Source organism: Ascidia mentula, chromosome 5 (genome assembly GCF_947561715.1).
Source record: "Ascidia mentula chromosome 5, kaAscMent1.1, whole genome shotgun sequence".
In the NCBI taxonomy this organism is placed as follows: Eukaryota; Metazoa; Chordata; class Ascidiacea; order Phlebobranchia; family Ascidiidae; genus Ascidia; species Ascidia mentula.
In genome coordinates this window covers 19,974,610-19,996,418 of record NC_138570.1, presented here as the reverse complement: position 1 = coordinate 19,996,418, position 21,809 = coordinate 19,974,610, and the positions used below count along the sequence as shown (strand labels likewise).

General features: G+C 41.2%; 4 protein-coding genes and 1 pseudogene across 5 annotated transcripts; 3 read left to right on the top strand and 2 right to left on the bottom strand.

The window, feature by feature from the left end:
* Positions 1–1,764: 1,764 nt before the first annotated feature.
* On the bottom strand, positions 1,765–5,799 carry LOC145903169 (cathepsin 8-like). Its single transcript, XM_082991242.1, has 7 exons — positions 5,739–5,799; positions 5,488–5,630; positions 5,108–5,332; positions 4,875–5,051; positions 4,339–4,507; positions 4,096–4,240; positions 1,765–2,190 (listed from the first exon to the last, which is right to left on the bottom strand). Exons 1-7 carry the CDS (start codon positions 5,797–5,799, stop codon positions 2,064–2,066), a joined length of 1,047 nt encoding a protein of 348 aa, XP_082847368.1. The 3' UTR covers positions 1,765–2,063.
* A 566-nt stretch (positions 5,800–6,365) lies between these two features.
* On the bottom strand, positions 6,366–8,426 carry LOC145903168 (uncharacterized). The gene has a single exon (XM_082991241.1). It carries the CDS (start codon positions 8,424–8,426, stop codon positions 6,366–6,368), a length of 2,061 nt encoding a protein of 686 aa, XP_082847367.1.
* A 16-nt stretch (positions 8,427–8,442) lies between these two features.
* Positions 8,443–10,371, top strand: LOC145903167 (uncharacterized). The gene has a single exon (XM_082991239.1). The coding sequence runs from the start codon at positions 8,443–8,445 to the stop codon at positions 10,369–10,371; it is 1,929 nt and encodes a 642-aa protein (XP_082847365.1).
* Positions 10,372–14,037: 3,666 nt separating this feature from the next.
* LOC145903532 (uncharacterized) lies at positions 14,038–15,171 on the top strand. 2 transcript variants are annotated; one of them, XR_014402658.1, is made up of 2 exons: positions 14,038–14,175; positions 14,395–15,171. XR_014402658.1 is itself a non-coding variant. In XM_082991618.1 (2 exons), exons 1-2 carry the CDS (start codon positions 14,116–14,118, stop codon positions 14,943–14,945), a joined length of 717 nt encoding a protein of 238 aa, XP_082847744.1. In that variant the 5' UTR covers positions 14,056–14,115; the 3' UTR covers positions 14,946–15,171. The 2 variants fall into 2 exon arrangements, 1 of the variants encoding a protein (XP_082847744.1); XM_082991618.1 differs by having other exon boundaries at positions 14,056–14,175; positions 14,289–15,171.
* A 2,821-nt stretch (positions 15,172–17,992) lies between these two features.
* Positions 17,993–21,173, top strand: LOC145903166 (ankyrin and armadillo repeat-containing protein-like; annotated as a pseudogene).
* The last annotated feature ends 636 nt before the right edge of the window (positions 21,174–21,809 follow it).

Sequence of the window (21,809 nt, the reverse complement as noted above, 5' to 3'; positions counted from 1 at the left end):
CACTTTCTATGATATGAGCAGACATCGCAACAGAGGTGATGCGCAAACGTTTTACTTGCAAGACCAATTTTATTCTAAATCGTCGCTTGCAGCACAACCAACAAAAGTAACACAAACAAGTAATTTTTAATGACAGAACAACTCCACATTCAGGTCAATACCTTGAGTTAAGCATTTAATACCAGGAGGGTAAGATTAAACAGAACTCTTTATATCAAGGTTATTTTTGCAATAAATTTGTCATTATTAAAGTTACACATTTTTTACAGACATGTGGTTGAAATGTGTTCGCAAAACGACATTCGTTTGCAATGTTTCCTGTTCTTCGTTTACATTCAGAATATCCGACCCATTCAACTATTATTCTGGGTTCAACCATCCCGACTTTTATAAATAGGTGTTTTCAAGGACGCGTTTGCAAATGTCAATTTCAATTTTTTGCCGCAAACGCTACTTTTAGCAAACGCGACATGCAGCACCAAGCTCTTGCTTCATCTTCTAATCTCGTCTCCCACCAAACAACCTGAGATTAATCTTGTACCAGGTACTGCATGCCATCAGTAATACTGCAATCAATCACAAGTTTGCAGTAAACACGGTAAAGAGATTGAAAGTGCGTGCAAGCCCAGCAATGTTTATTACTACCGGGTTTCAGGACGCTATATATAGATAATTACAACGTTGATCACAAACTAAGGAGAGTTTGTTCATCGTATGCATGTTCTCACTTTTATTTCGGGTTCAAACATCACAGAGTTGTAACTCATGTATTAAATTTTCTATGATATCTGCATTCACCACAGTGGAGAAGATGACGCGCAACGTTTTGCTTGTGGCTCACATCCATGTTAACTCCACCGGAATAGATTGTTCCACAAATAATATAAAAATTCCGACGGAAGCGTAAATTGTGGCTGAACAACCAAAGGTATTTTATGACAACATCACGGTTCACATTCCTTCGTAGAAATTGTGAAAAGACTAAACCGTTAAAGCATGGACAATTATCCGGCATTAATTTTAACCAAAGACAAAAAGCATGATAATTACAAGGCCACATGTTTTTCGCATTGGAATTTACGTTTCAAAGTGGCCCGAATGCAGCAAAGAAATTTCAAGGCGCAGTCAGACAAAATGACGTCTGCATTTAAGAATCTGCATTAAAGCCTGGGCAGAATGTTGAAATTTGAAGTTTTTTGACACAAACCTTGTGACTTCTCACACGCTTAAATCAATAATCCACAACCCCAGGGTGCCCCCGGTTCCGATAAGTTGTAAATATGTAAACGTAAATATTAAACATGGATTTTTGTTCTGTTGATATTAGTTTTTTGTACACTTGATAATATTGAATTTACCCAAATTTTTAATTGCGTTATGATAAATTGCACTCTTCAATCGCTGCATTTTTTTATAGTTTGTTTTTCAATTTTGCGATACATAAATCTAATATAACTTGAGTAGAATTTAATTGGGAAATCCTATTTGTTCAGCACATTTGACATAAAGTCGCACGTGAGTTCTTATGTTCTTCCCTAGCATGACTTTGGTTGAAAACCTGATGCAGAGAATTACACTAAATACATCTTTATTACTTCATTAAAACTACTTTGATAAAAAGTTAGTCAAAGATTTAGACACACGCATTAACAAATACACTTTCAGTATGCAAGTACGCATAGTTAACACATAAAGCAAAGAGTATTATGTCAGGTAGTAGAGGCTGCGCCTGATATAAAAGCACACTTCATATACCAGTGAGAGGGGTGACGATTTAGAGGTTCTGAAAAAAGATTGTTCACAGCAAGCATTTAACAGAAGACATTCAGTTACTGGAAAACCGGGTTAAACTTTACACAGGAAAACCGGCGCCATGGAGACGACCAACAAACAATCACCAGAAAATTACATGGCAACGTTATTCTGGTTGCTACGTAGTTACCTCACGGGCTTTTCAAGTGTGGTCGGACTGATCGAAAACTATTTTACTATTTTAGTCAAAATATGCGAGTCCTTGTTACGTTTTTATTCTTCTTGGCACATTGACAATTTTTAACTGTGGTCTAGCTTTCCTCTGGTGAGTAGCAACCCACGCCAACAGGATAAATTGCTTGTCCGGAAACAAAACAATTGTTGTCTCGATCTTTGGCAATTTTCTTGAAACCCGAATCATCGTCACCAACTCCCCAACTGAGCAAATATTGAAAACTGAAAATAGGCTTTGACCACCAGGTATCATAATGAATTATGAATCTGACGCTCTTCTGGTGGAGAACAACAAATATACACCTTTTGTTTAAAAAAGATTGTATTTTCTGACGTTTCGCCTGTACGTACGACTAGGCTTCTTCAGAGAATAAAACAAACACAGTAGCGAAGCGAACCCACAGGGCAAAGAAATTGAGCGACGAAAAACAAAAGGGCGTAACAGCTAAAACACAGCGGGACATAATTCAATGGACAACATCGGACCAACTACAACAAGACACAACACTACATGAACGTACCAATCTTAAGTTAACACACATCCAAGAGGCATTACAGTTGTGCTTAGACTCGACTGTTTTCACATATAAACACGACATTTTCCAACAAATTTTTGGCACCCCCATGGGCTCTCCCATTTCACCGGTTCTGGCCAACATTATAATGGAACAACTTGAGCAAACCGCTCTTGCTTCCTTCAAAACACCCCCGCGACTTTGGCTCCGCTATGTCGATGACACGTACGTCATCATAGCAAAAGACGAGGTCGCAGGGTTTCATAACCACATAAACAGCATCGAACCTTCTATTAAGTTTACCCGGGAAACACAACATGACCATAGTCTGTCATTTTTGGACGTAAACGTCACTGCAAACCCGGACGGGAAACTTACCACCTCCATTTTTACAAGCCTACACACACTAACCGCTACTTACAATACACCTCACACCATCCGAAACATCAAAAACTCACTGTGGCCAGAACCTTATATAACAGAACGATTACACATATTGCCGATCCACACACTCGGAGAGTTGAACGCAAACACATTCGGAACGTTCTAAAACTAAACAAATTTCCCACTAACCTAAATCTCACACCCACACACACAACAAACCCACACAAACATACACAGCATTCACTTCCATACCATATGTACAGGGAGTTTCTGAGCGGATATCAAGAATACTCAATGCCACTGGCGTAAAAGTTGCCATGAAACCGGTATGCACTTTAGAAAACATGTTTCCCAAACCTAAAGACCGTATTCCCATGCTTCAAATGACCGGTGTAGTTTACTTAATCCCTTGTCTTGATTGTAACACTGTGTATATTGGCCAGACTAAGCGCAATTTAACGTCCCGTATTAAAGAACACAAGGCAGCCATACGCAATATGGAACCCAATAAATCTGCCCTATGTGCCCACATGCTTGACACCGACCACCGTATCAATTGGAAGGAAGCAAAAGTATTAAAACAAGAAACAATTTTGGCAAAACGGTTGGTTGTGGAAAATTATTATATTAATTGGCTACCGAATGTTTTAAATCGGAACGATGGAAAAGTACTTTCGCCCGTGTTCCGCAATTTCGCCCGTAACAATTCGTGACTTTTGTTTCCCATGTTTGGCCGTTTGACCCATGATCGATGTTGTCCATTGAATTATGTCCCGCTGTGTTTTAGCTGTTACGCCCTTTTGTTTTTCGTCGCTCAATTTCTTTGCCCTGTGGGTTCGCTTCGCTACTGTGTTTGTTTTATTCTCTGAAGAAGCCTAGTCGTACGTACAGGCGAAACGTCAGAAAATACAATCTTTTTTTAAACAAAAGGTGTATATTTGTTGTTCTCCACCAGAAGAGCGTCAGATTCATAATTCATGAAAATTACGTTACAATGAGCAAATATTGTCAATTTGAGAAATTTTAAAGTATTTTTAAGAAGTTTTAAAGACTTTACCAACAAGGATATATCTTATTTAAGGTATAATTGTGCACGATAAAAACGATAAACACTTGACTGATTTGTTGTAGTTTGGTTTTGTTCCACATTGGTAACTAATGTTTTATAACATGTTGTCTTATGGCGTTTACACAAAACATGATCGTATACCTGTTCTTGATAATCCAGTACTTATTGTCTTCGCCACGTGGTTTGCTCTGATCTTTTCCATAACCAACGACCAACACTGTGTGACGTAACGCGTTTTCGTTCGTTGGATTTAAACCTTTTTCCCAATCAGGATCATAAAATATATCTGAAAGTTCATTACACTGCTATGATATTTAATATTTGCTTGCAAAGAGGCAAATTTATTTACAGTTAAATTATAAGAGGTTGTTTTCAATAAGTTACCTTCATAGTTTGTGTGAGCGTGGAATTTGGATTTATTTGAAACAACCAAACTGACAGCAACCGGCCCAACTTTCGCCACCACATTTTCAAGTTCTTTTTCACATCCATTTATTTTCCTGAATCCTTTGATTTCGATGCGTCTGCAAGGTCCATCTCTGCATCGTGTTCTCTGTCCAATGTAACAGCACTAATTGTCGTACACATATTTTCGCCAAATCATGATGTATGTTATGTAACTTTTTGTTTACGAAGATCTTTTCGTAAATTTCGATTACAATGGTTCAACCTAATAAGTTTTGCTGATTTTGATGTTTGGTTTCTCAAACCAAACCAGTTCTGGAAGATACAATCAAACGTATCTATTTTCAAGACTCTCAATTACAGAAACCAGTACTTCAATGGTGGTTACGTTATAACTCCGGCAATCTACAAGGTACTTTAGTAATGGACGTCTATGGGAAGTATGTTATGAGATAAAAGCAGACTGAAGATCCAATTGTTGCTTAATATTAAAAATAGATTTTCTTTAAATAAACCTTTCCAATGAACGGATATTCATGTTCAAAAACGAGTCCATTCCTTCGAATGTAATCAAAAGCCCATTCCAGATCTCCTGTACCTCCACCCTTTTTGTCACAATCAACTAATTGTTGTTCAGAAAGTTTGACCAATTCTCCGTTGTTTATCTTGTGATGAGATTCAACGGCTCCAACCTGCATATTTAAATCACAGTAGTTATACCAGTTAGGCATTTGTTACGAACGCTTACTGCACTGAATATCCAGCAAGCGGGTAACTCTGTTCCTTGGTCTTGCACCGGTGTTACACAACCCTTGTCCCTCCAGTCAAAACTTTCAGGGTTGGGTCCCTCAATGCCAACATTTGGGTCAGTTTCTTGAGGTTCTTCGCACAGTTTCGATGCTCCGAATAACAAGGGCGGTCTGTAACATTCTGCCACATTCCGATCGTCCATCCATGGGAGTTCATCGTTTTTCTGTGTTGAAATGTATTTAAACAAACGTTCACTCAAACTTAGTAGGAAGTCATTAGGTTATCAGGCTTCGCAGCCCAGGTATCGCAGTGTAGGTGGATCAGCCACCATTGTATGAAACATTACTGAGTTGAGTTGGACATGTGTTGTTTTTTTACCCGATCGCTGAACTGTGTTAGTGAAATCCTGTACGTGAACTTTCCAGTCTTGAAATCTTCATTGTGTTCTTTCACTTCAGCTAAACTTCTTTCCCAAATAATTTTTCTTTCACGAAGTTCGTCCTCGTTTAAATATTGTTTATCTGCAAACCATCGAAATAACTGCAACATATAACTCTAAATGTTAAATCGATGTAAATTAAGAATGAAACTTATTAAAGCAATTTGGTGGAAACCAGGAATAAACTTACTGTATTTTGCGATCCACTCATTCCATACTTGATCTACGTCATCATCAAGATCGCCAAACATTGTTCAGGCTCAGCACGTTGAAATAAAAAAGTTATGCCTACATAAAAATGCCAGTATGTATTAACATGATAACGGTATATGATAAGTTATCACCATTTCAACGCCAGGATATACTATGGGTTACATCATTTTGCTGCGTATAAGTTTCTGTATATACGCTGCAGTCACATTCCAATAGTATACAATACGTGGTGACTACACTTGATAAACAAATCAATGTTTTTGATTAGCTAATTAACTTTAATTGTTGTTATAAATAACTAAGTACTTGCTGGAATATTTGTAATTAAAAGCTCTTCTGGCAAAAGAAAACTTGTTAGATCGACGTTTCGGTTGTCATACAACAACCTTCATCAGGATAATGAAGTAAAAAAACGCCCACACGGTGATAAATATTCACGCGCGCATAAAGCACAAAAAAGGCAAAAAAGGGCAAAAAAGGCGAAGGAAACAACACAAGCTAGGAAGCGGGGATGGGGGGAAACACCAATAATAGAAAACGCGCGTCAACAGGACGAAACCGAGGTCTAAAGCATAGCGCCTCGAGGTGCGCAAGACCATAACGTTCAACCAGGGGGCATGTCGTGCAGACCGTTTATCAAATTGCGATAAACGGGTGGAAAGAAGGTTTCCCTCTTATCATTAAGTGCGCACCCATGTGCGTTTATATGAACAGACTCGATGAACATCCTCTTGTATCTGTCCTTTTCCCGGTCCAGAATTATTGTGTTCTCAAAATTAACCGTGTGTCCTGTTGCTGCAACATGTTGCGACAATGCCGTCCCTGCCACCTTATTGGGCTTGCCAACATCCCGTTGATGTTCCTTTAGACGTGTTCTTAGGGCGCGACCCGTCTCACCAATGTACACCTTCTCACACCCTCCACATGGAATGCGGTATACTACCCCTCTAGCATCTAGCGTACCACCAGCGCGATCTTTAGGATGCGATACCAAGGAGCGTAGTGTAACCGCAGGACGCTCGTACACCAGGATGGAAAAGTCCTCCAGCAGTCTCTTTAAGGTCTCTGAAAGTCCTGGAAAATATGGGAGAACAACCACACCAGCGGTGGGACTTTTGTTGCACTTAGGCAGGGATGCAGGATTTTGTCGCAGAAAGGAGATTGGGTAACCATTTCTTAAAAGAGCATCCCGCACACTACCCACCTCTTGTTCTCGGGCCTTTTCCTCTGTAACAAGATTGTCCGCTCTGGTGTATAGTGCACGCACTACAGCCCGCTTGTGGGATATAGGGTGCGCTGACCGGAAAGATAGATACCTGTCAGAATGTGTCGGTTTTCGGTAAACACTCGTGCGTAGGGACCCACGGTTTTCCCTTTGAACAGCAACATCTAAAAACGATAAAATCCCACCATGCTCAACCTCCATGGTGAACTTAATGCTCGCTTCGATCGAGTTGAGGTGCTCAAGCAGCGATTTCACGTAGTCGCGATGCACAACCACAAACGTATCGTCCACGTAACGTCGCCACAAGCGTGGGGGACTCAAAAACGTTGACAACGCTCTTTGCTCCACGGACTCCATGACTATGTTGGCGACCACCACTGAAAGCGGAGACCCCATGGCTGTACCAAATATTTGCTTGTAAAATTCACCTTTGAACGACAAATAGGTGGCGTCCAGACAAAGTTGAATGCACTCCACGATCTCCGGTAGTGGCCACGAACAACGTGCCTCCAATGTTTCATCTCTCTGCAGTCTTTCTGCCGCCACTTCCACCGCCAACTTCACCGGTACGTTTGTGAAGAGAGAGACGACATCAAATGATACCATTACCTCTTCGTGGTCCACGCGCAATTCTTTCACCTGTGCCGCAAAATCAATAGAATTCCGGACGGTCTCATCCGTTGCACCCACAAGGGGGGCCAAAATACGGGCCACATGTTTAGCAAGATTATACGTTGGAGATCCTACGAACGACACAATAGGCCTAAGTGGAACCCCAGGTTTATGAATCTTTGGAAGACCATAAAGACACGGCGTCCGCCCATCCGTGCTATGCAACTCGAAAAACTCCCTTATTGATAACACTTGCTTATCCCTGTGTAAGCGTCCAACCATTGCATTAACCTTTCGTTCGACAACGTGACAGGGATCCCTCTTCACTTTGCGGTAGGTCTTTTCGTCAGCCAACATTAACTTAAGCTTGTTCTCGTAATCCGATCTATTCATAACCACCGTCACATTTCCTTTGTCCGCAGGGAGTATTACAATGTCATTATTATGGCGTAACTGCTTGATAGCTGCGAACTCTTCCCTTGACAAATTAGGCTGCGCCCGTTGATGGCTCTTGATGCAGTTAACCACTTTGCTCTGCAACATAGATTTTATGTGGGCCGGCTGGTGCGCAATTCCTTTCTCTACAGACGCTACGATTTGCCTCCAGGGTACACTTGACTGCGCGACGGCGAAGTTCAACCCCAAGGAAAGGACTTCCGATTGTTGGGGCGAAAGCGGGCTACTGGAAAGATTCATTACCCACTTTTTGCTAATGGTTGTGACACCCTGTCGATTCGATCCGTTGTTACACAACTTCGACAAGCGTAGCGCACCCTCTTGCTTGAAGTTGTGTAACAACGGATCGAATCGACAGGGTGTCACAACCATTAGCAAAAAGTGGGTAATGAATCTTTCCAGTAGCCCGCTTTCGCCCCAACAATCGGAAGTCCTTTCCTTGGGGTTGAACTTCGCCGTCGCGCAGTCAAGTGTACCCTGGAGGCAAATCGTAGCGTCTGTAGAGAAAGGAATTGCGCACCAGCCGGCCCACATAAAATCTATGTTGCAGAGCAAAGTGGTTAACTGCATCAAGAGCCATCAACGGGCGCAGCCTAATTTGTCAAGGGAAGAGTTCGCAGCTATCAAGCAGTTACGCCATAATAATGACATTGTAATACTCCCTGCGGACAAAGGAAATGTGACGGTGGTTATGAATAGATCGGATTACGAGAACAAGCTTAAGTTAATGTTGGCTGACGAAAAGACCTACCGCAAAGTGAAGAGGGATCCCTGTCACGTTGTCGAACGAAAGGTTAATGCAATGGTTGGACGCTTACACAGGGATAAGCAAGTGTTATCAATAAGGGAGTTTTTCGAGTTGCATAGCACGGATGGGCGGACGCCGTGTCTTTATGGTCTTCCAAAGATTCATAAACCTGGGGTTCCACTTAGGCCTATTGTGTCGTTCGTAGGATCTCCAACGTATAATCTTGCTAAACATGTGGCCCGTATTTTGGCCCCCCTTGTGGGTGCAACGGATGAGACCGTCCGGAATTCTATTGATTTTGCGGCACAGGTGAAAGAATTGCGCGTGGACCACGAAGAGGTAATGGTATCATTTGATGTCGTCTCTCTCTTCACAAACGTACCGGTGAAGTTGGCGGTGGAAGTGGCGGCAGAAAGACTGCAGAGAGATGAAACATTGGAGGCACGTTGTTCGTGGCCACTACCGGAGATCGTGGAGTGCATTCAACTTTGTCTGGACGCCACCTATTTGTCGTTCAAAGGTGAATTTTACAAGCAAATATTTGGTACAGCCATGGGGTCTCCGCTTTCAGTGGTGGTCGCCAACATAGTCATGGAGTCCGTGGAGCAAAGAGCGTTGTCAACGTTTTTGAGTCCCCCACGCTTGTGGCGACGTTACGTGGACGATACGTTTGTGGTTGTGCATCGCGACTACGTGGAATCGCTGCTTGAGCACCTCAACTCGATCGAAGCGAGCATTAAGTTCACCATGGAGGTTGAGCATGGTGGGATTTTATCGTTTTTAGATGTTGCTGTTCAAAGGGAAAACCGTGGGTCCCTACGCACGAGTGTTTACCGAAAACCGACACATTCTGACAGGTATCTATCTTTCCGGTCAGCGCACCCTATATCCCACAAGCGGGCTGTAGTGCGTGCACTATACACCAGAGCGGACAATCTTGTTACAGAGGAAAAGGCCCGAGAACAAGAGGTGGGTAGTGTGCGGGATGCTCTTTTAAGAAATGGTTACCCAATCTCCTTTCTGCGACAAAATCCTGCATCCCTGCCTAAGTGCAACAAAAGTCCCACCGCTGGTGTGGTTGTTCTCCCATATTTTCCAGGACTTTCAGAGACCTTAAAGAGACTGCTGGAGGACTTTTCCATCCTGGTGTACGAGCGTCCTGCGGTTACACTACGCTCCTTGGTATCGCATCCTAAAGATCGCGCTGGTGGTACGCTAGATGCTAGAGGGGTAGTATACCGCATTCCATGTGGAGGGTGTGAGAAGGTGTACATTGGTGAGACGGGTCGCGCCCTAAGAACACGTCTAAAGGAACATCAACGGGATGTTGGCAAGCCCAATAAGGTGGCAGGGACGGCATTGTCGCAACATGTTGCAGCAACAGGACACACGGTTAATTTTGAGAACACAATAATTCTGGACCGGGAAAAGGACAGATACAAGAGGATGTTCATCGAGTCTGTTCATATAAACGCACATGGGTGCGCACTTAATGATAAGAGGGAAACCTTCTTTCCACCCGTTTATCGCAATTTGATAAACGGTCTGCACGACATGCCCCCTGGTTGAACGTTATGGTCTTGCGCACCTCGAGGCGCTATGCTTTAGACCTCGGTTTCGTCCTGTTGACGCGCGTTTTCTATTATTGGTGTTTCCCCCCATCCCCGCTTCCTAGCTTGTGTTGTTTCCTTCGCCTTTTTTGCCCTTTTTTGCCTTTTTTGTGCTTTATGCGCGCGTGAATATTTATCACCGTGTGGGCGTTTTTTTACTTCATTATCCTGATGAAGGTTGTTGTATGACAACCGAAACGTCGATCTAACAAGTTTTCTTTTGCCAGAAGAGCTTTTAATTACAAATAGTATGCCTGGCAGCGTTAGCAACAAACTTGCTGGAATAATTTAATCAACTACTGCTGTGAGCAACATATAAGATTTAACATACAAATTCTTGTTCGAATACAACAGATTTGTACGCATACACAACCGTACATAAAACTATGAGTCTCCACCATGGCTACTTGCTTGACGTCACACATGATTTACCAACTTCTCGCTTTCAACTCATTTTAACGCTGCGCGATCAAAACGATTGATTGCAAAGCGAAACCGACCGCTGTTACGTCATGAGAAATGACTGTGGCTGATTAGATAGGTGTCGCTGGAGAGCACATCGAATGAAAACTTCGGTTAAATCACCCGAGTCATACAAACAAAAAAAGCGATCGGGATTCGTCCCCAGGATGTCGTGGGTTCGAATCTCGGTGTTGAAACAAATAAGTAAATGAACATATTGCAGTGCGACGCATTTGGAGATATTCACAGTACTTGTGACGCACTGATTATCGTGAAAGGCTGGGTTTCAAGTTACCCGACGCTTTTGGAAATTGAAATGAATGCACCAGGGCGTCCCGACGAACAGTTTGAGAACCATTGAATTACATCCTTGAATTCCAACGTTGGTAAGTTGATTGATCGCAAATATAATCATAAAATGTGATGTTTATATTTAACCTCCACATACAACTCAAATAGTGTCTGTGTGGCTTGTTAGTCGACCAGACCGTCGTCAGTCATCAAATACACTGATGAGACCCAATAGGTCGAAACCGTGTGCACAACTGTCTGCAGATAACTGGTTATCTTAAAAGTTAACTCCACAAATGTAGCGCAAAAGAACCTGCGATCACTCGTTTGACGTTTTCTTTCCAAGTTTTCACGCTTTATTATATCACGTATTCACGTATTCATCGCCACGTTTTTTCACCTCTTATTCTTAAACCTTCCGCCTACTTAATTAAATGTTTTTATGTTAATTTATATTTTAATTCACGTAATTGTCTCGAACGCACCAGTCACCGCACGTTGATTTTACATAGCAGCGCTAACTCCCTCTCTCTCACGTGACACGATTGGGCCAATCACGAGTGATATAAAAGATAGAAACGGGACTAACGCGAGACTCTGAAAGAGGACTGCCAGGCTGCTTTGTAGATCGTTATTCGCCTGCTTGTATTTTAAAGTTTTATGAACAAGATTTAATCTGATTGGAAAACCATTGTGCTGGAACAGGCTTGTGGTGAGCCGGTAATACAGCGTCCTGAGGACCTTGGAAAGCGTTTGGTTTAAGAAGCGTAACACAAATACGAAAAATCAACATTTTCTACAAAACGTTTCCGCATAACGTTTTCTCAGTTCAATATGAAAGTAGACCCCTGCCCAACTCACAATAAGCCAGAGTTTCAGGTTTTCTTTACCGATTGCTCGCGAAGTCAGTAAAAAAACAATCTTAGTAACAAATACTAACCCTTACAAATCTTCAGTGAATCAGCAAACTACTACACACTTAACAACTGAATGCTGGTTGCGAGGAGACTGGGCGTGTTTAGTTTCAGTGGGTCGTAACCGTTACATTTTGCATAGTAGTTGAGGCGTAACTTGAAACGTACAGTCTATGTTTCGCGTTAAGGGAAGGTTCCGCAATCTTAGGACACAAAATTCTTTTTTATTTCTGTTTGGAAAATGTATTGTAATTGAAAAAAAAAAAACAGATGAAATTATGGTCTTCCAAAAATCCCTAAATTTTTATGGCGTCAGAAAACGGCCCCTGAAGCACAACCTTTTCTGATCATCAAAAAAACACTGACGTCATTATTTTAACAAACTGGGAAATCCCCTATCTGTCCAGTGCCAAGTCACGTTTTTAGGAAAAAATGGAAACTCAGAAAAACAAATGAATGATGACTTTTCAGCTAAGCGTCACAGAGAGTTCACCAGCGGAGTTTAATTACAATGCTGTGAAAGCTTTTGTGTATTACCTGACGTGCGAAAGTTTGTTTTCACGTTAATTTAAATTTATATTATCAAGATTTATCATCATGTTTTTGTGTAGTCAGTTTTAGAATTAGTTGTTAGATAGGTAAGCCCCCAGATTGGTTGTTTCTGACAAATTCTTGCAGACAGTTTTTGCATTTGGCAGTATTTCATATTTGACCACTTTCTCGATCACTTTACTTATATTTTTATTTGACACTGTAATTATTACGATCAACTCTGTAACTTCTACTTGTTTTCCATAGTTGTCTGTAATGCACTAACATACGAAAAAAACGTTGCGATCGTCTGCACAATTAACGATCGCCAAAAACAAAATCCGCGCAAAAAAACAAACTTTCCAATCCGGGATCCATCCATGAATTAATTGCTGTGGTTTGTCTTTTTTATATTTTATCTCTCAACCCCATTGTAAAAGGTTATAAATTTTAATACAAAACTGATGGTGCATTTTTTGTCAACAAGATTTTGTAGGAATTTCTTAAATACGTGGGACAAAACTTTCTATTCATCCACTTTAGGTGGTTATACTTGGTACAATGACAAGTACCTCAATATCATTCCATGTAAATGGACAACTGTATACAGGTTTGTTGAAGCTTATATGCAAAAATCTTCTGCATTTCTTTTTTTAGCTTTTTAATGCATTTTTATTTAGTTAATTTTAGTTGTTGGCAACAGATAACACAAAAAATGTGGACATGTTTGTTAAAGATAGAAGTAGAAATTATTAGTTGTTGTAAACCTGTTTGCTTTGTTCAGTTGATGATGTGGATCCCATGATGAGCCTGAACTCATGGCTCCGATCACAACCAGGACTCACTGGAACAAAAGTGATGTGTTATGAGGGAGTGGATGTGGATGTTGCGTGGTTGCCATGGAGAAAACTCCTGGAAAGATAGAAGCTGTAAACTCGGTGAATGTTAAAAGTTAAACTCTATGTTCTGGTTTGTTGTTTAATCATAACTGATATGCAGATGCTTTCTATTCATTAACTAATTTTACTGTGTTTGACATAAAAATGCACATTAAAAAAAATTTATGTATTGACAAATGTATTTAGTGCCTCAGCCTGCTTGCTTCAGTGGACGGGTGCAGAGTAACAACTGTGGAAGGACTTGGGTCACGAAGAGATGGCTACAATGCAATACAAACTCGTGTAGCTGAGTTTGATGGTTCACAGTGTGGTTATTGCACTCCTGGCTTCGTCATGAATATGTACAGGTTCGCTTATAAATTAGAATACACAGAAAATTTGTGGTGGGTTATTCAGAGTATGTTTTTCTGGCCTTTCAAACACAACTGTGCTTATTATATTAAATCATTGCAGTATATGCTTGGTTATATGTAGTTGCCAATAAAACCATAAAGTAACCCTCTCGTCTTTTTAGCCTTTTATCAGAAGATCCAACTCCAACCGAGCAAAGATAGTTTTGATGGAGACATTTGTCGTTGTACAGGATATCGTCCCATACTTGATGCAATGAAATCTTCTGCAACAGATGCTGACCCAAAACTGCTGGAAAAATGTTCAGACATTGAGGTACAACATGCAATAAAATGTACAAACTTCCTGATTCCTTTTCTGTTACCAACAAATACTTGAATTAAACAACATTGTATCTCAAGAAATGTTCAACAGTTTTTGTTTCTTAGGACCTTAAAAAGGTCAGGTTAGTGCAACTAAAAGCAACCAGGCTTAAATTATTTAATGGTGGAACTTCATGGATCCGACCAACTTCGTTTAATGATTTATTTGCAGTTCTCAAATCCCAACCGACTGCTCAAATAGTTTGTGGAAACACTGCTTCTGGTAAGTCTGATAAGACAAATTTATGTTATTTTGTTTGTGATCTCATGATGATCCATGGGAAAATACTTGAACCTGCGGTATGTGTTAAAATGAAGGCAAAAGTGAGGTACAATAAGTTTGGGGTCAAAACTATTTTTCGCAGCGGTTCCGCTACCTCCATTGTCATGGAGGTAGCGGAACCAAAAGGAGTAGTTTATTCAATTCCATGTGGAGAGTGCGAGGGTGTCTACATCGGGGAAACCGGAAGAGCCTTGAAAACCAGAATTAAGGAGCACCGCCGCGACGTTGCGTCGAAAGACGCAAATAAAACAGCGTTAGCCAAGCATGCTGCCTTAAAAGGTCATCAGATCGCCTTTGACAAGGCTAAGGTTTTGGAAAAGGAGGTGGACCATACAAAGCGCCTCTTCCTAGAAGCGCTCCACATCCACAAGAACAATCGCTGTGTTAATGATAGGGAACAGTGCGTTTACTTCCCGGTGCTCTATAACAACTTACTGTAACTGTAGTTTTCCCGCCCATTTTTTATACATCACATGATTTTACAAGCGGTGTTAGCGTTATCCCCTTTTTCGTGTTGGCACGTTTTTTGGCGTTAGTTGTGTGCTGCACTGTACCATTACCTTGAGGAAGCCTTGTTGAATAACAGGCGAAACGTCGGTGAATAAAGTTACGTTTTATCTTTGCCAGAAGAACAGATTATTAAGTTACAATATGCCTGGCAGCAACAAAAACATTATATATATGTTTAATAATTCACAATGGCAAAACGGGGGTTGGGTTATCAAAATATCTATAATGAAGTGCAGTATTCTGACTTTAAACAGAATCAGTCAAACTACAAAACAAGCACTAAATGTGTTTCTTCCTTACAAGCAGTAAAGAGCCATAAGAATCCATGAGAAATGCGGACACGTGCACACAATATTTCATCCTATAAGGTCTCATTAGTGCAGTTTGGTGTGACTGTGGCACTGGGCTAGCTTGTAGACTACCATGCACACTTACACCACAGACACCTTGAAATTAAAATCTGTGTCCCTGTCAGTATCCAAGTTGTCCCAGCCAGTGTCACAGTCACCAGCTGCACTGATGAGACCTTTATAGATTGAAACAGTGCGTGCATGTATCCGCAGATCTAACACACATCCATAATTACTGCACTAACCAGTATATATCAACCTAGTTTATTTTTACTTTCAACTTGCCGCACATTTATCATATATTGCTAGAGTTGCGTCATCAAATCTAATTGGTCTCAAAAGAAACAGCGACATTATTATATAAACAGGTGTGTGATTCCTAGCGATGTTGTTACAATCTGAGTGGAGCGCATTCCACGTACGATATTCGGGTTAGGTCTGACTCATCCCTGTGTATATGCACTTATTTAAACTAACCCGGTATCCAACCACTGCTAATTTCGTCATCAATGAAACAAATACGTCACGAAAATGGGGATTTAATGAAAAACAGCTGCTGATCTTTTACCACACCGGGGTTCGAACCCTGACTCTCCTTGCCATGAATTCCGATCAGGCTTTTTGTGCTTAATATAACGTCGAGCGCCTTCACCAATGTTGTTGAAACAGGGACAACGCTACACCACTGCTCGTTGCTGCCTCAAGTGGGGCGCACGATTGTCTCAAATTTCCCATCAAGTCTGGCGCCACCGTGCGATCGCGTGACGTCAACAATGACGGTCCCGTGACAAGAGCACCCCCAGTTACAACACTGACGTCATCAAATATTTGATTAGTTTGGAGGGGAGGAAGGATGGTGATGACGAGGAAAGTTTAAACGTGTGGCCAGCATTAGTTGGTGAGTGACGTCATTGTTGCGTAATAATAACATACTGAAATTACGCTGACGATGCTTTGTGTATATGCGTATGTATTCACCAATTTAATAACAGGGTGGATGACTCTTTTAGGAACTTTGGTTTCATCGGTTGTATGTTGTAAATTTGTGTAAATGTTGTTTATTTTCGGAATAAGTCAGAAACTCTGTGTGTGGAAAATGTGACAATTTATTTATTTATTATTCCCTAACATTATTGCAACCTCACAAAAAACAAATTCTCTATTTAAGAAATGCTGGAATGCCGATTCGTTTCCCGCCAAGACGCTTCGCTTCGTTGCCTCGAGGTTCTGCTTCATCGCACACCGACTTACTGGCGCCCTCTGTTGGCGGTTGATGCAGTTCCTCCTCTTGTTAATTTGCTCCGGAGCGCAAGAAAAAGACCCAAGTCAGGAACCATGTCCCTTGATTCTGGTTCGTTTTTAACTGTGGTTAATGTGGACACATGTTTTTCGTCGGGTAAATTAAATTTAAAGCTATCCCGGCGACTGTGCGTGGTGTTCGCCCGGATGTTTCGTCACTGGCCCAAAAGCTGCAGGGATGAAACCTAATGGTCGAAACACCCACTAAACCTGACTGGCACTCACTAAAAGACATGTGTTGTTTACCGCTAGATGTCGCTGCAACGTTTTTATTCCCGCAATAAGCTTCGTTAAATCTTTACGCGGATGCACCGAGTGTGTGTTTGGGGTTGGAGTCCAAGTTGTAACTACAGAAATCCCAAACCATCGAACTTTGTGGTCGAGGACTCAGTGAACATTTGTGTTGAAGGTTTAGGGAAGGATTTGGAAGACGAGACGACTTCTCCCATAAGATCACTCGCTTGTTCTGTTATTTGCCTCATGTCGGAACAGGATGACGTCAGAGTTGAGATTGCGAACGCTGGCGCGATTCCAAGTAAGTGTTAAGTCACGTGGTTAATATTTCACTTTTGTCGGGATAGAAATCGTACTTGAATACCAGTTCAGTATTTTTGAAAACCACGTGAACACGGAAGAGAACTTGTGTGTCTGACTCGGAAACCCTCATGGTTTTATCGGTGCTATTTTATGTATCACGTTTTCTGTTCATGTCTGCAGTAACTTTGCGTAAAAATTATGTAATTTGTGCAATGTATGCTTATCGTGCAGCATTTGATTAAGTTAAGTGTAAAATGTATTGAATATGCCGTCGATTGGTCAGACTTGTTTCTTTTCAATCGGGAACTATTTTTCGCAGCACTTATTTCTCTGTTGAAACCCATGGCCTCCCACGATCATGATCCGGAGAACCAGGATCTGGAATCTACGGATGAGAGATGCGAGATTCAATCGCGTTCTTCTGTCGTTCTCTCGGATCTCGCCCACGTGGATGACAACGCGTCACGCATCGCCGCACATGGTGGTATCCGGCCGTTAGTTGAACTCCTCCAAGTTGACGTGAGTCAGAAATACAGGAGGGGAATTCTTGATTAAATTTTGCAGTTAGTTTAAAACCGATGCCTCACGTCCGTCGTATACTTCCCATGGGATTTGAGGTAATTGTAACTTTCCAGCTTGTATTGTTCCGGGTTGTGGATGTGCTTGTCAACGTCATCAACACCCTGGCTTTTTTTTTTGTTTTTTTTTTTGTTTTTTTTTTGTTTATCAACACCCTGGCTTCAGTCTGTCGGGGAGACACGAGTGGTGCGGGCGACATCCAGCGGAGAATTATGGAGTGTGGAGCTTCCGGGTTCCTGGTTGATTTTCTCACGGTGAAGGACGATTCGCTTCAGACGGCGACTGCTGACGCGATTGCTGCTGTTTGCGATGACAACCAGGACAACCAGGTATAACGGGTGTGGGGATGAAGCTTGTTGTGAATTGTGACCTAAATATTGATCCACACTTGTGGGATTTTGCACCTGTTAAAGAATTGAATAATTTCAGTCAAGAAGTGAAGTCGTTGTTTATATTGCTTGCAGTAATCATTTTGTTTGGCCGGTGTTGTTTTTACAAAAGATTTATGGAAATATTAAATTGGTCTTTTTTGTTGTTTTCTAAATGTCAGAAAGTTGAAAAGTTAACCGAAGATTTCACGCAGAACGAGTTTGTTCAAATCGGAGTCTTAGCGCCGCTGGTGGCGATATTTGCGAGGTCATTGCATTCCCGCTCAGATGAAAGCTGCGCTTGCTGTTGGATGCATTACTAGAGGGAACCAGGGAGCCCAACACGAGGCGTCGTTAGAAGAAGCTCCGACCGCTCTGTGTCGTCTGTTTCAATTAAGTAGAGAATGAAGTTACAAAAATCAAGTTTGTCAAGTTTAAAGAATTTTTTTATTGAAACCTTGTGACTTTTAGTGGAACTCTTTTACGGCATTTTTTGATTTTTCCTTTCCATTTTGAAAAAAAATATTAATCAACCCAATGTAAAGATTTCCATCAACTGTCATTTTCGTAACAGATTTGGTCGGATGAGGTGAAGGAACGCGGCGCATGCGCACTGTGGTCGTTGGCCGGTCACCACCCTGAGCAGCAGAGAGCAATTGCTCGCAGAATCGGGACGAGTCAAATAATTGACATGTTACTCAGCAAATCCGACACGCTTCAGTTGATCGGTAAAAAGTTGCTTTATTTCTGATATTTGAAATAAAACAAACGAATAATATTAAAAATAAAACAGTGTATGTCGGTAAAACAAAATGAGTTCAGGAAACACAAGATCCCAATCAGTGGAAGTTGTCGCTAAAAAGATTCTTCGCGGAGTATTTTAGCAAAACGATTTCATGATGTCAATGGCTGGAATGTATTGACTCGTTTGTAGGTTGCCAGGCGGTGGTAGCATGGAGCTGGAAAAGTTCATCGAGTCAGGCGCGTTTGTCACGTGACAACACTATCCCTCCGCTCATCCGGTTGCTCAGGTTGGAGAAAACCAGTCGGAAAGTCGTCATGGGAACACTGGATGCTATCAACAAGATGTGCATTGGTACGTGACAATTTTTCCTACCTCTGTAACGTGCATTTCAGGTATTATCATAACGACAATGGCTGCGCGTGAAGCTTTTTTGTTTTCTAAAGCATTAGAGGGAGCTTTAACTTTCGTTCAGAATGCAATATTTTGTGTTTGTAAAATCAGTGAATTTCCTAAAGTTTGTTTTTGATAAATTTGTTTATTATTATTTCACTTTATTTTCACATCGGTCCAGGTGTAGCCCACATAAACAACTAGAACTCTCAACTCACAATTGCCGAAGAGGGCGCCATTGAGCTGCTGGTCAACAGAGTGTGGAAAACGTCACGTGACGAGAAGATGCAGGTGACGCGATGCCAGAAATTACGTCATAGAGTCGCGATTAAACAAAAGATGTTTGTTCTAAAGGTCGATCTTCTCCATTTGTTTATCGTGTCTTGTTAGCGGTTGTCAGGAGAACGAAGACAAACGGAACGAATTGGACGAATTCGGATTCGAAATTATTCTGCAAGTCTGCAACTCGCCCAGTATGGTGGGTTTGTTGTAAAACCTTTGTGATGTAATAAAGAATGCTCAATATATAGTACCGGGTGGGTAATCCCCACCTCTACTACTTGTTTCCCACAACTCCTGTTGAATCTGCGAAGCTTGCTTTAAGCCAGGGTATTTACTTTCTATTGAAATTTACGTACAAATAATTGGCGATAAAGTTAATTGCGTGTGCAAGTTTATATGTGAACGAATTGGACGTAATTTTTACTAACAATTGTTTTGTTCTTTCTAAGGCGGTGAAATTACAAGCAGTATCCGCACTAACCATGTTCGCATTCAACCGAATCCAACAACAACAACGGATTTCACGCTTGGGTGGTTTGAGCCTCACAACGTTTGAGGATTTATTTCGGTGCAAGGATCCGATTTTTAAAACTACCGCAGCTTTTCAGGTAAAGTTGGAAAGAAATATCTTGTATCTGAGAAAGCTTTGTGAGATGAATTAAAACCTCATGCAATAATCTAAACCTTGTGGTTTATGTGGGACGAAAGCGTGAAGGAAGTGGTTTTAAGTTATAGCAGTTGTGTATTTAACAGCTGGTTGTTCTCGCTCGCATCATAACAAACACTTCCCTTGTCGAATCTTCCGCTAGAGGCGTCATTACGCTCGTCAACTTCCTCGATGACGTCAACGATGACGTAGTGGCAATGGCAGGTACGTGTTGAAATATATATTCGACTTTTTGGGTGATTTGTAGTTTCACATGAAAGAAAGATGACGTAATGATGACGTATTACAGCGGATTATCTTGCGTCACTCGCCCACACGAGGGCGGGCGTTCCTGAAGCCATCGTCACTTGCGGCGCTGTGGAGAAACTTCTTGGTAAAGTGAAGTCGGAGAATCAGTTGGTTCGACAAACTGCTGCCCAGGCATTAGGTTGGCTGTCTATATATGATTTCTATGGAGTTGTCGGGTGACAAAATAACGTGAGATTGTTTAGGAAAACATGCACTTGGTTTCCCTATTACCTTATGTATTACATTGACAATTATCTATTTCCACGTGGTTTAAACTTTATGATGACATTTTCAGAATATTTATCTTTCAACCGAACGGCGAGCAGAGAGTTGATGACGTCATGTAGAGCGACTGAAGGCCTTTACGTCACTCTTACAGACAATTTGGATGAAGATGGAAAAGTGTCTGATGAGTTTGTAGCCGAGTTTAAACGACAGGCGACCATCGGTTTGCCGATTGTTAAAGAAAAGAGGAGTAAGTTCGTTACAATTTGTGTTAACGTACATTTCTACTGAGCTTAGACACAAGCTTTCATGCAGCAAAAGTTCTGGGGTTTATTTCAATCATAAAAATATTAACCTTTGTTTATTTAGCGCCGTCAAGACCTCAAACAGCGCAAACGAGGGGAAACACCTTACATGTTAACGGGTAGGAAATGCCTCGTAGTGTACGTTAAAATACAGGAACACTGAAATGTGGATTTTTTCAGAGCTGCTCACCGGACGATGAGAGCACGTTCGATTTCCCCGGCCAACAGAAAAGTTTCTACAAACAAATAAAACTTTTCTGTTCCTTTGTTTTACTTATTTTAGAACAACAGTTTCCTGTTTTTCTTTTCTTGTCAGGTTCAAAACATTGTATGCAGTTGCGCGACAAATTCGTGTAGTTTGTAAATATTTCACTGTGGAAATTTGTATGCTTCCTGTATTATGTGAAAGATACGATGCTGTTTTTTTATGTTCTTGCATTCCCTTTTGAAGTGACACGTTTTGTGAGATTTATAAAACTGTAAACATCCCAGATTCTTCCACTGATGTAACATTTTTTTACTCATAATTGCATCGTGTGCACTTAGTAAAGTATGTTTGACAAAGTTAGACATATGCATATTTACCTTAAGTTTTTGTAGAAATCGAGTAGCTTTACTACAATAAATTGTTGGCTTCCAACCGAATATTTGTAATATAGAATATTGCTCGTTCATGCAAAATGTATATCACCTTGATTCAATCTGCCTATTTTGTGTATACAAAAAAAATAGGTAATTATTGCAAGTCAGCAATCAGCA

What these genes read in the sequence shown, in the direction of transcription:
- LOC145903169 (XM_082991242.1), bottom strand. Translation starts at nt 5,799, where the DNA reads ATGTTTGGCGATCTTGATGATGACGTAGATCAAGTATGGAATGAGTGG. An exon ending in TAACACAGTTCAGCGATCGG is followed by an intron (nt 5,333 to 5,487) that starts GTAAAAAAACAA and finishes ATTTCAACACAG; the next exon opens with AAAAACGATGAACTCCCATG. An exon ending in AATATCCGTTCATTGGAAAG is followed by an intron (nt 4,508 to 4,874) that starts GTTTATTTAAAG and finishes TACATTGGACAG; the next exon opens with AGAACACGATGCAGAGATGG.
- LOC145903168 (XM_082991241.1), bottom strand. Translation starts at nt 8,426, where the DNA reads ATGGTTGTGACACCCTGTCGATTCGATCCGTTGTTACACAACTTCAAG.
- LOC145903532 (XM_082991618.1), top strand. Translation starts at nt 14,116, where the DNA reads ATGAAATCTTCTGCAACAGATGCTGACCCAAAACTGCTGGAAAAATGT. An exon ending in AAAAATGTTCAGACATTGAG is followed by an intron (nt 14,176 to 14,288) that starts GTACAACATGCA and finishes TTTGTTTCTTAG; the next exon opens with GACCTTAAAAAGGTCAGGTT.
- LOC145903167 (XM_082991239.1), top strand. Translation starts at nt 8,443, where the DNA reads ATGAATCTTTCCAGTAGCCCGCTTTCGCCCCAACAATCGGAAGTCCTT.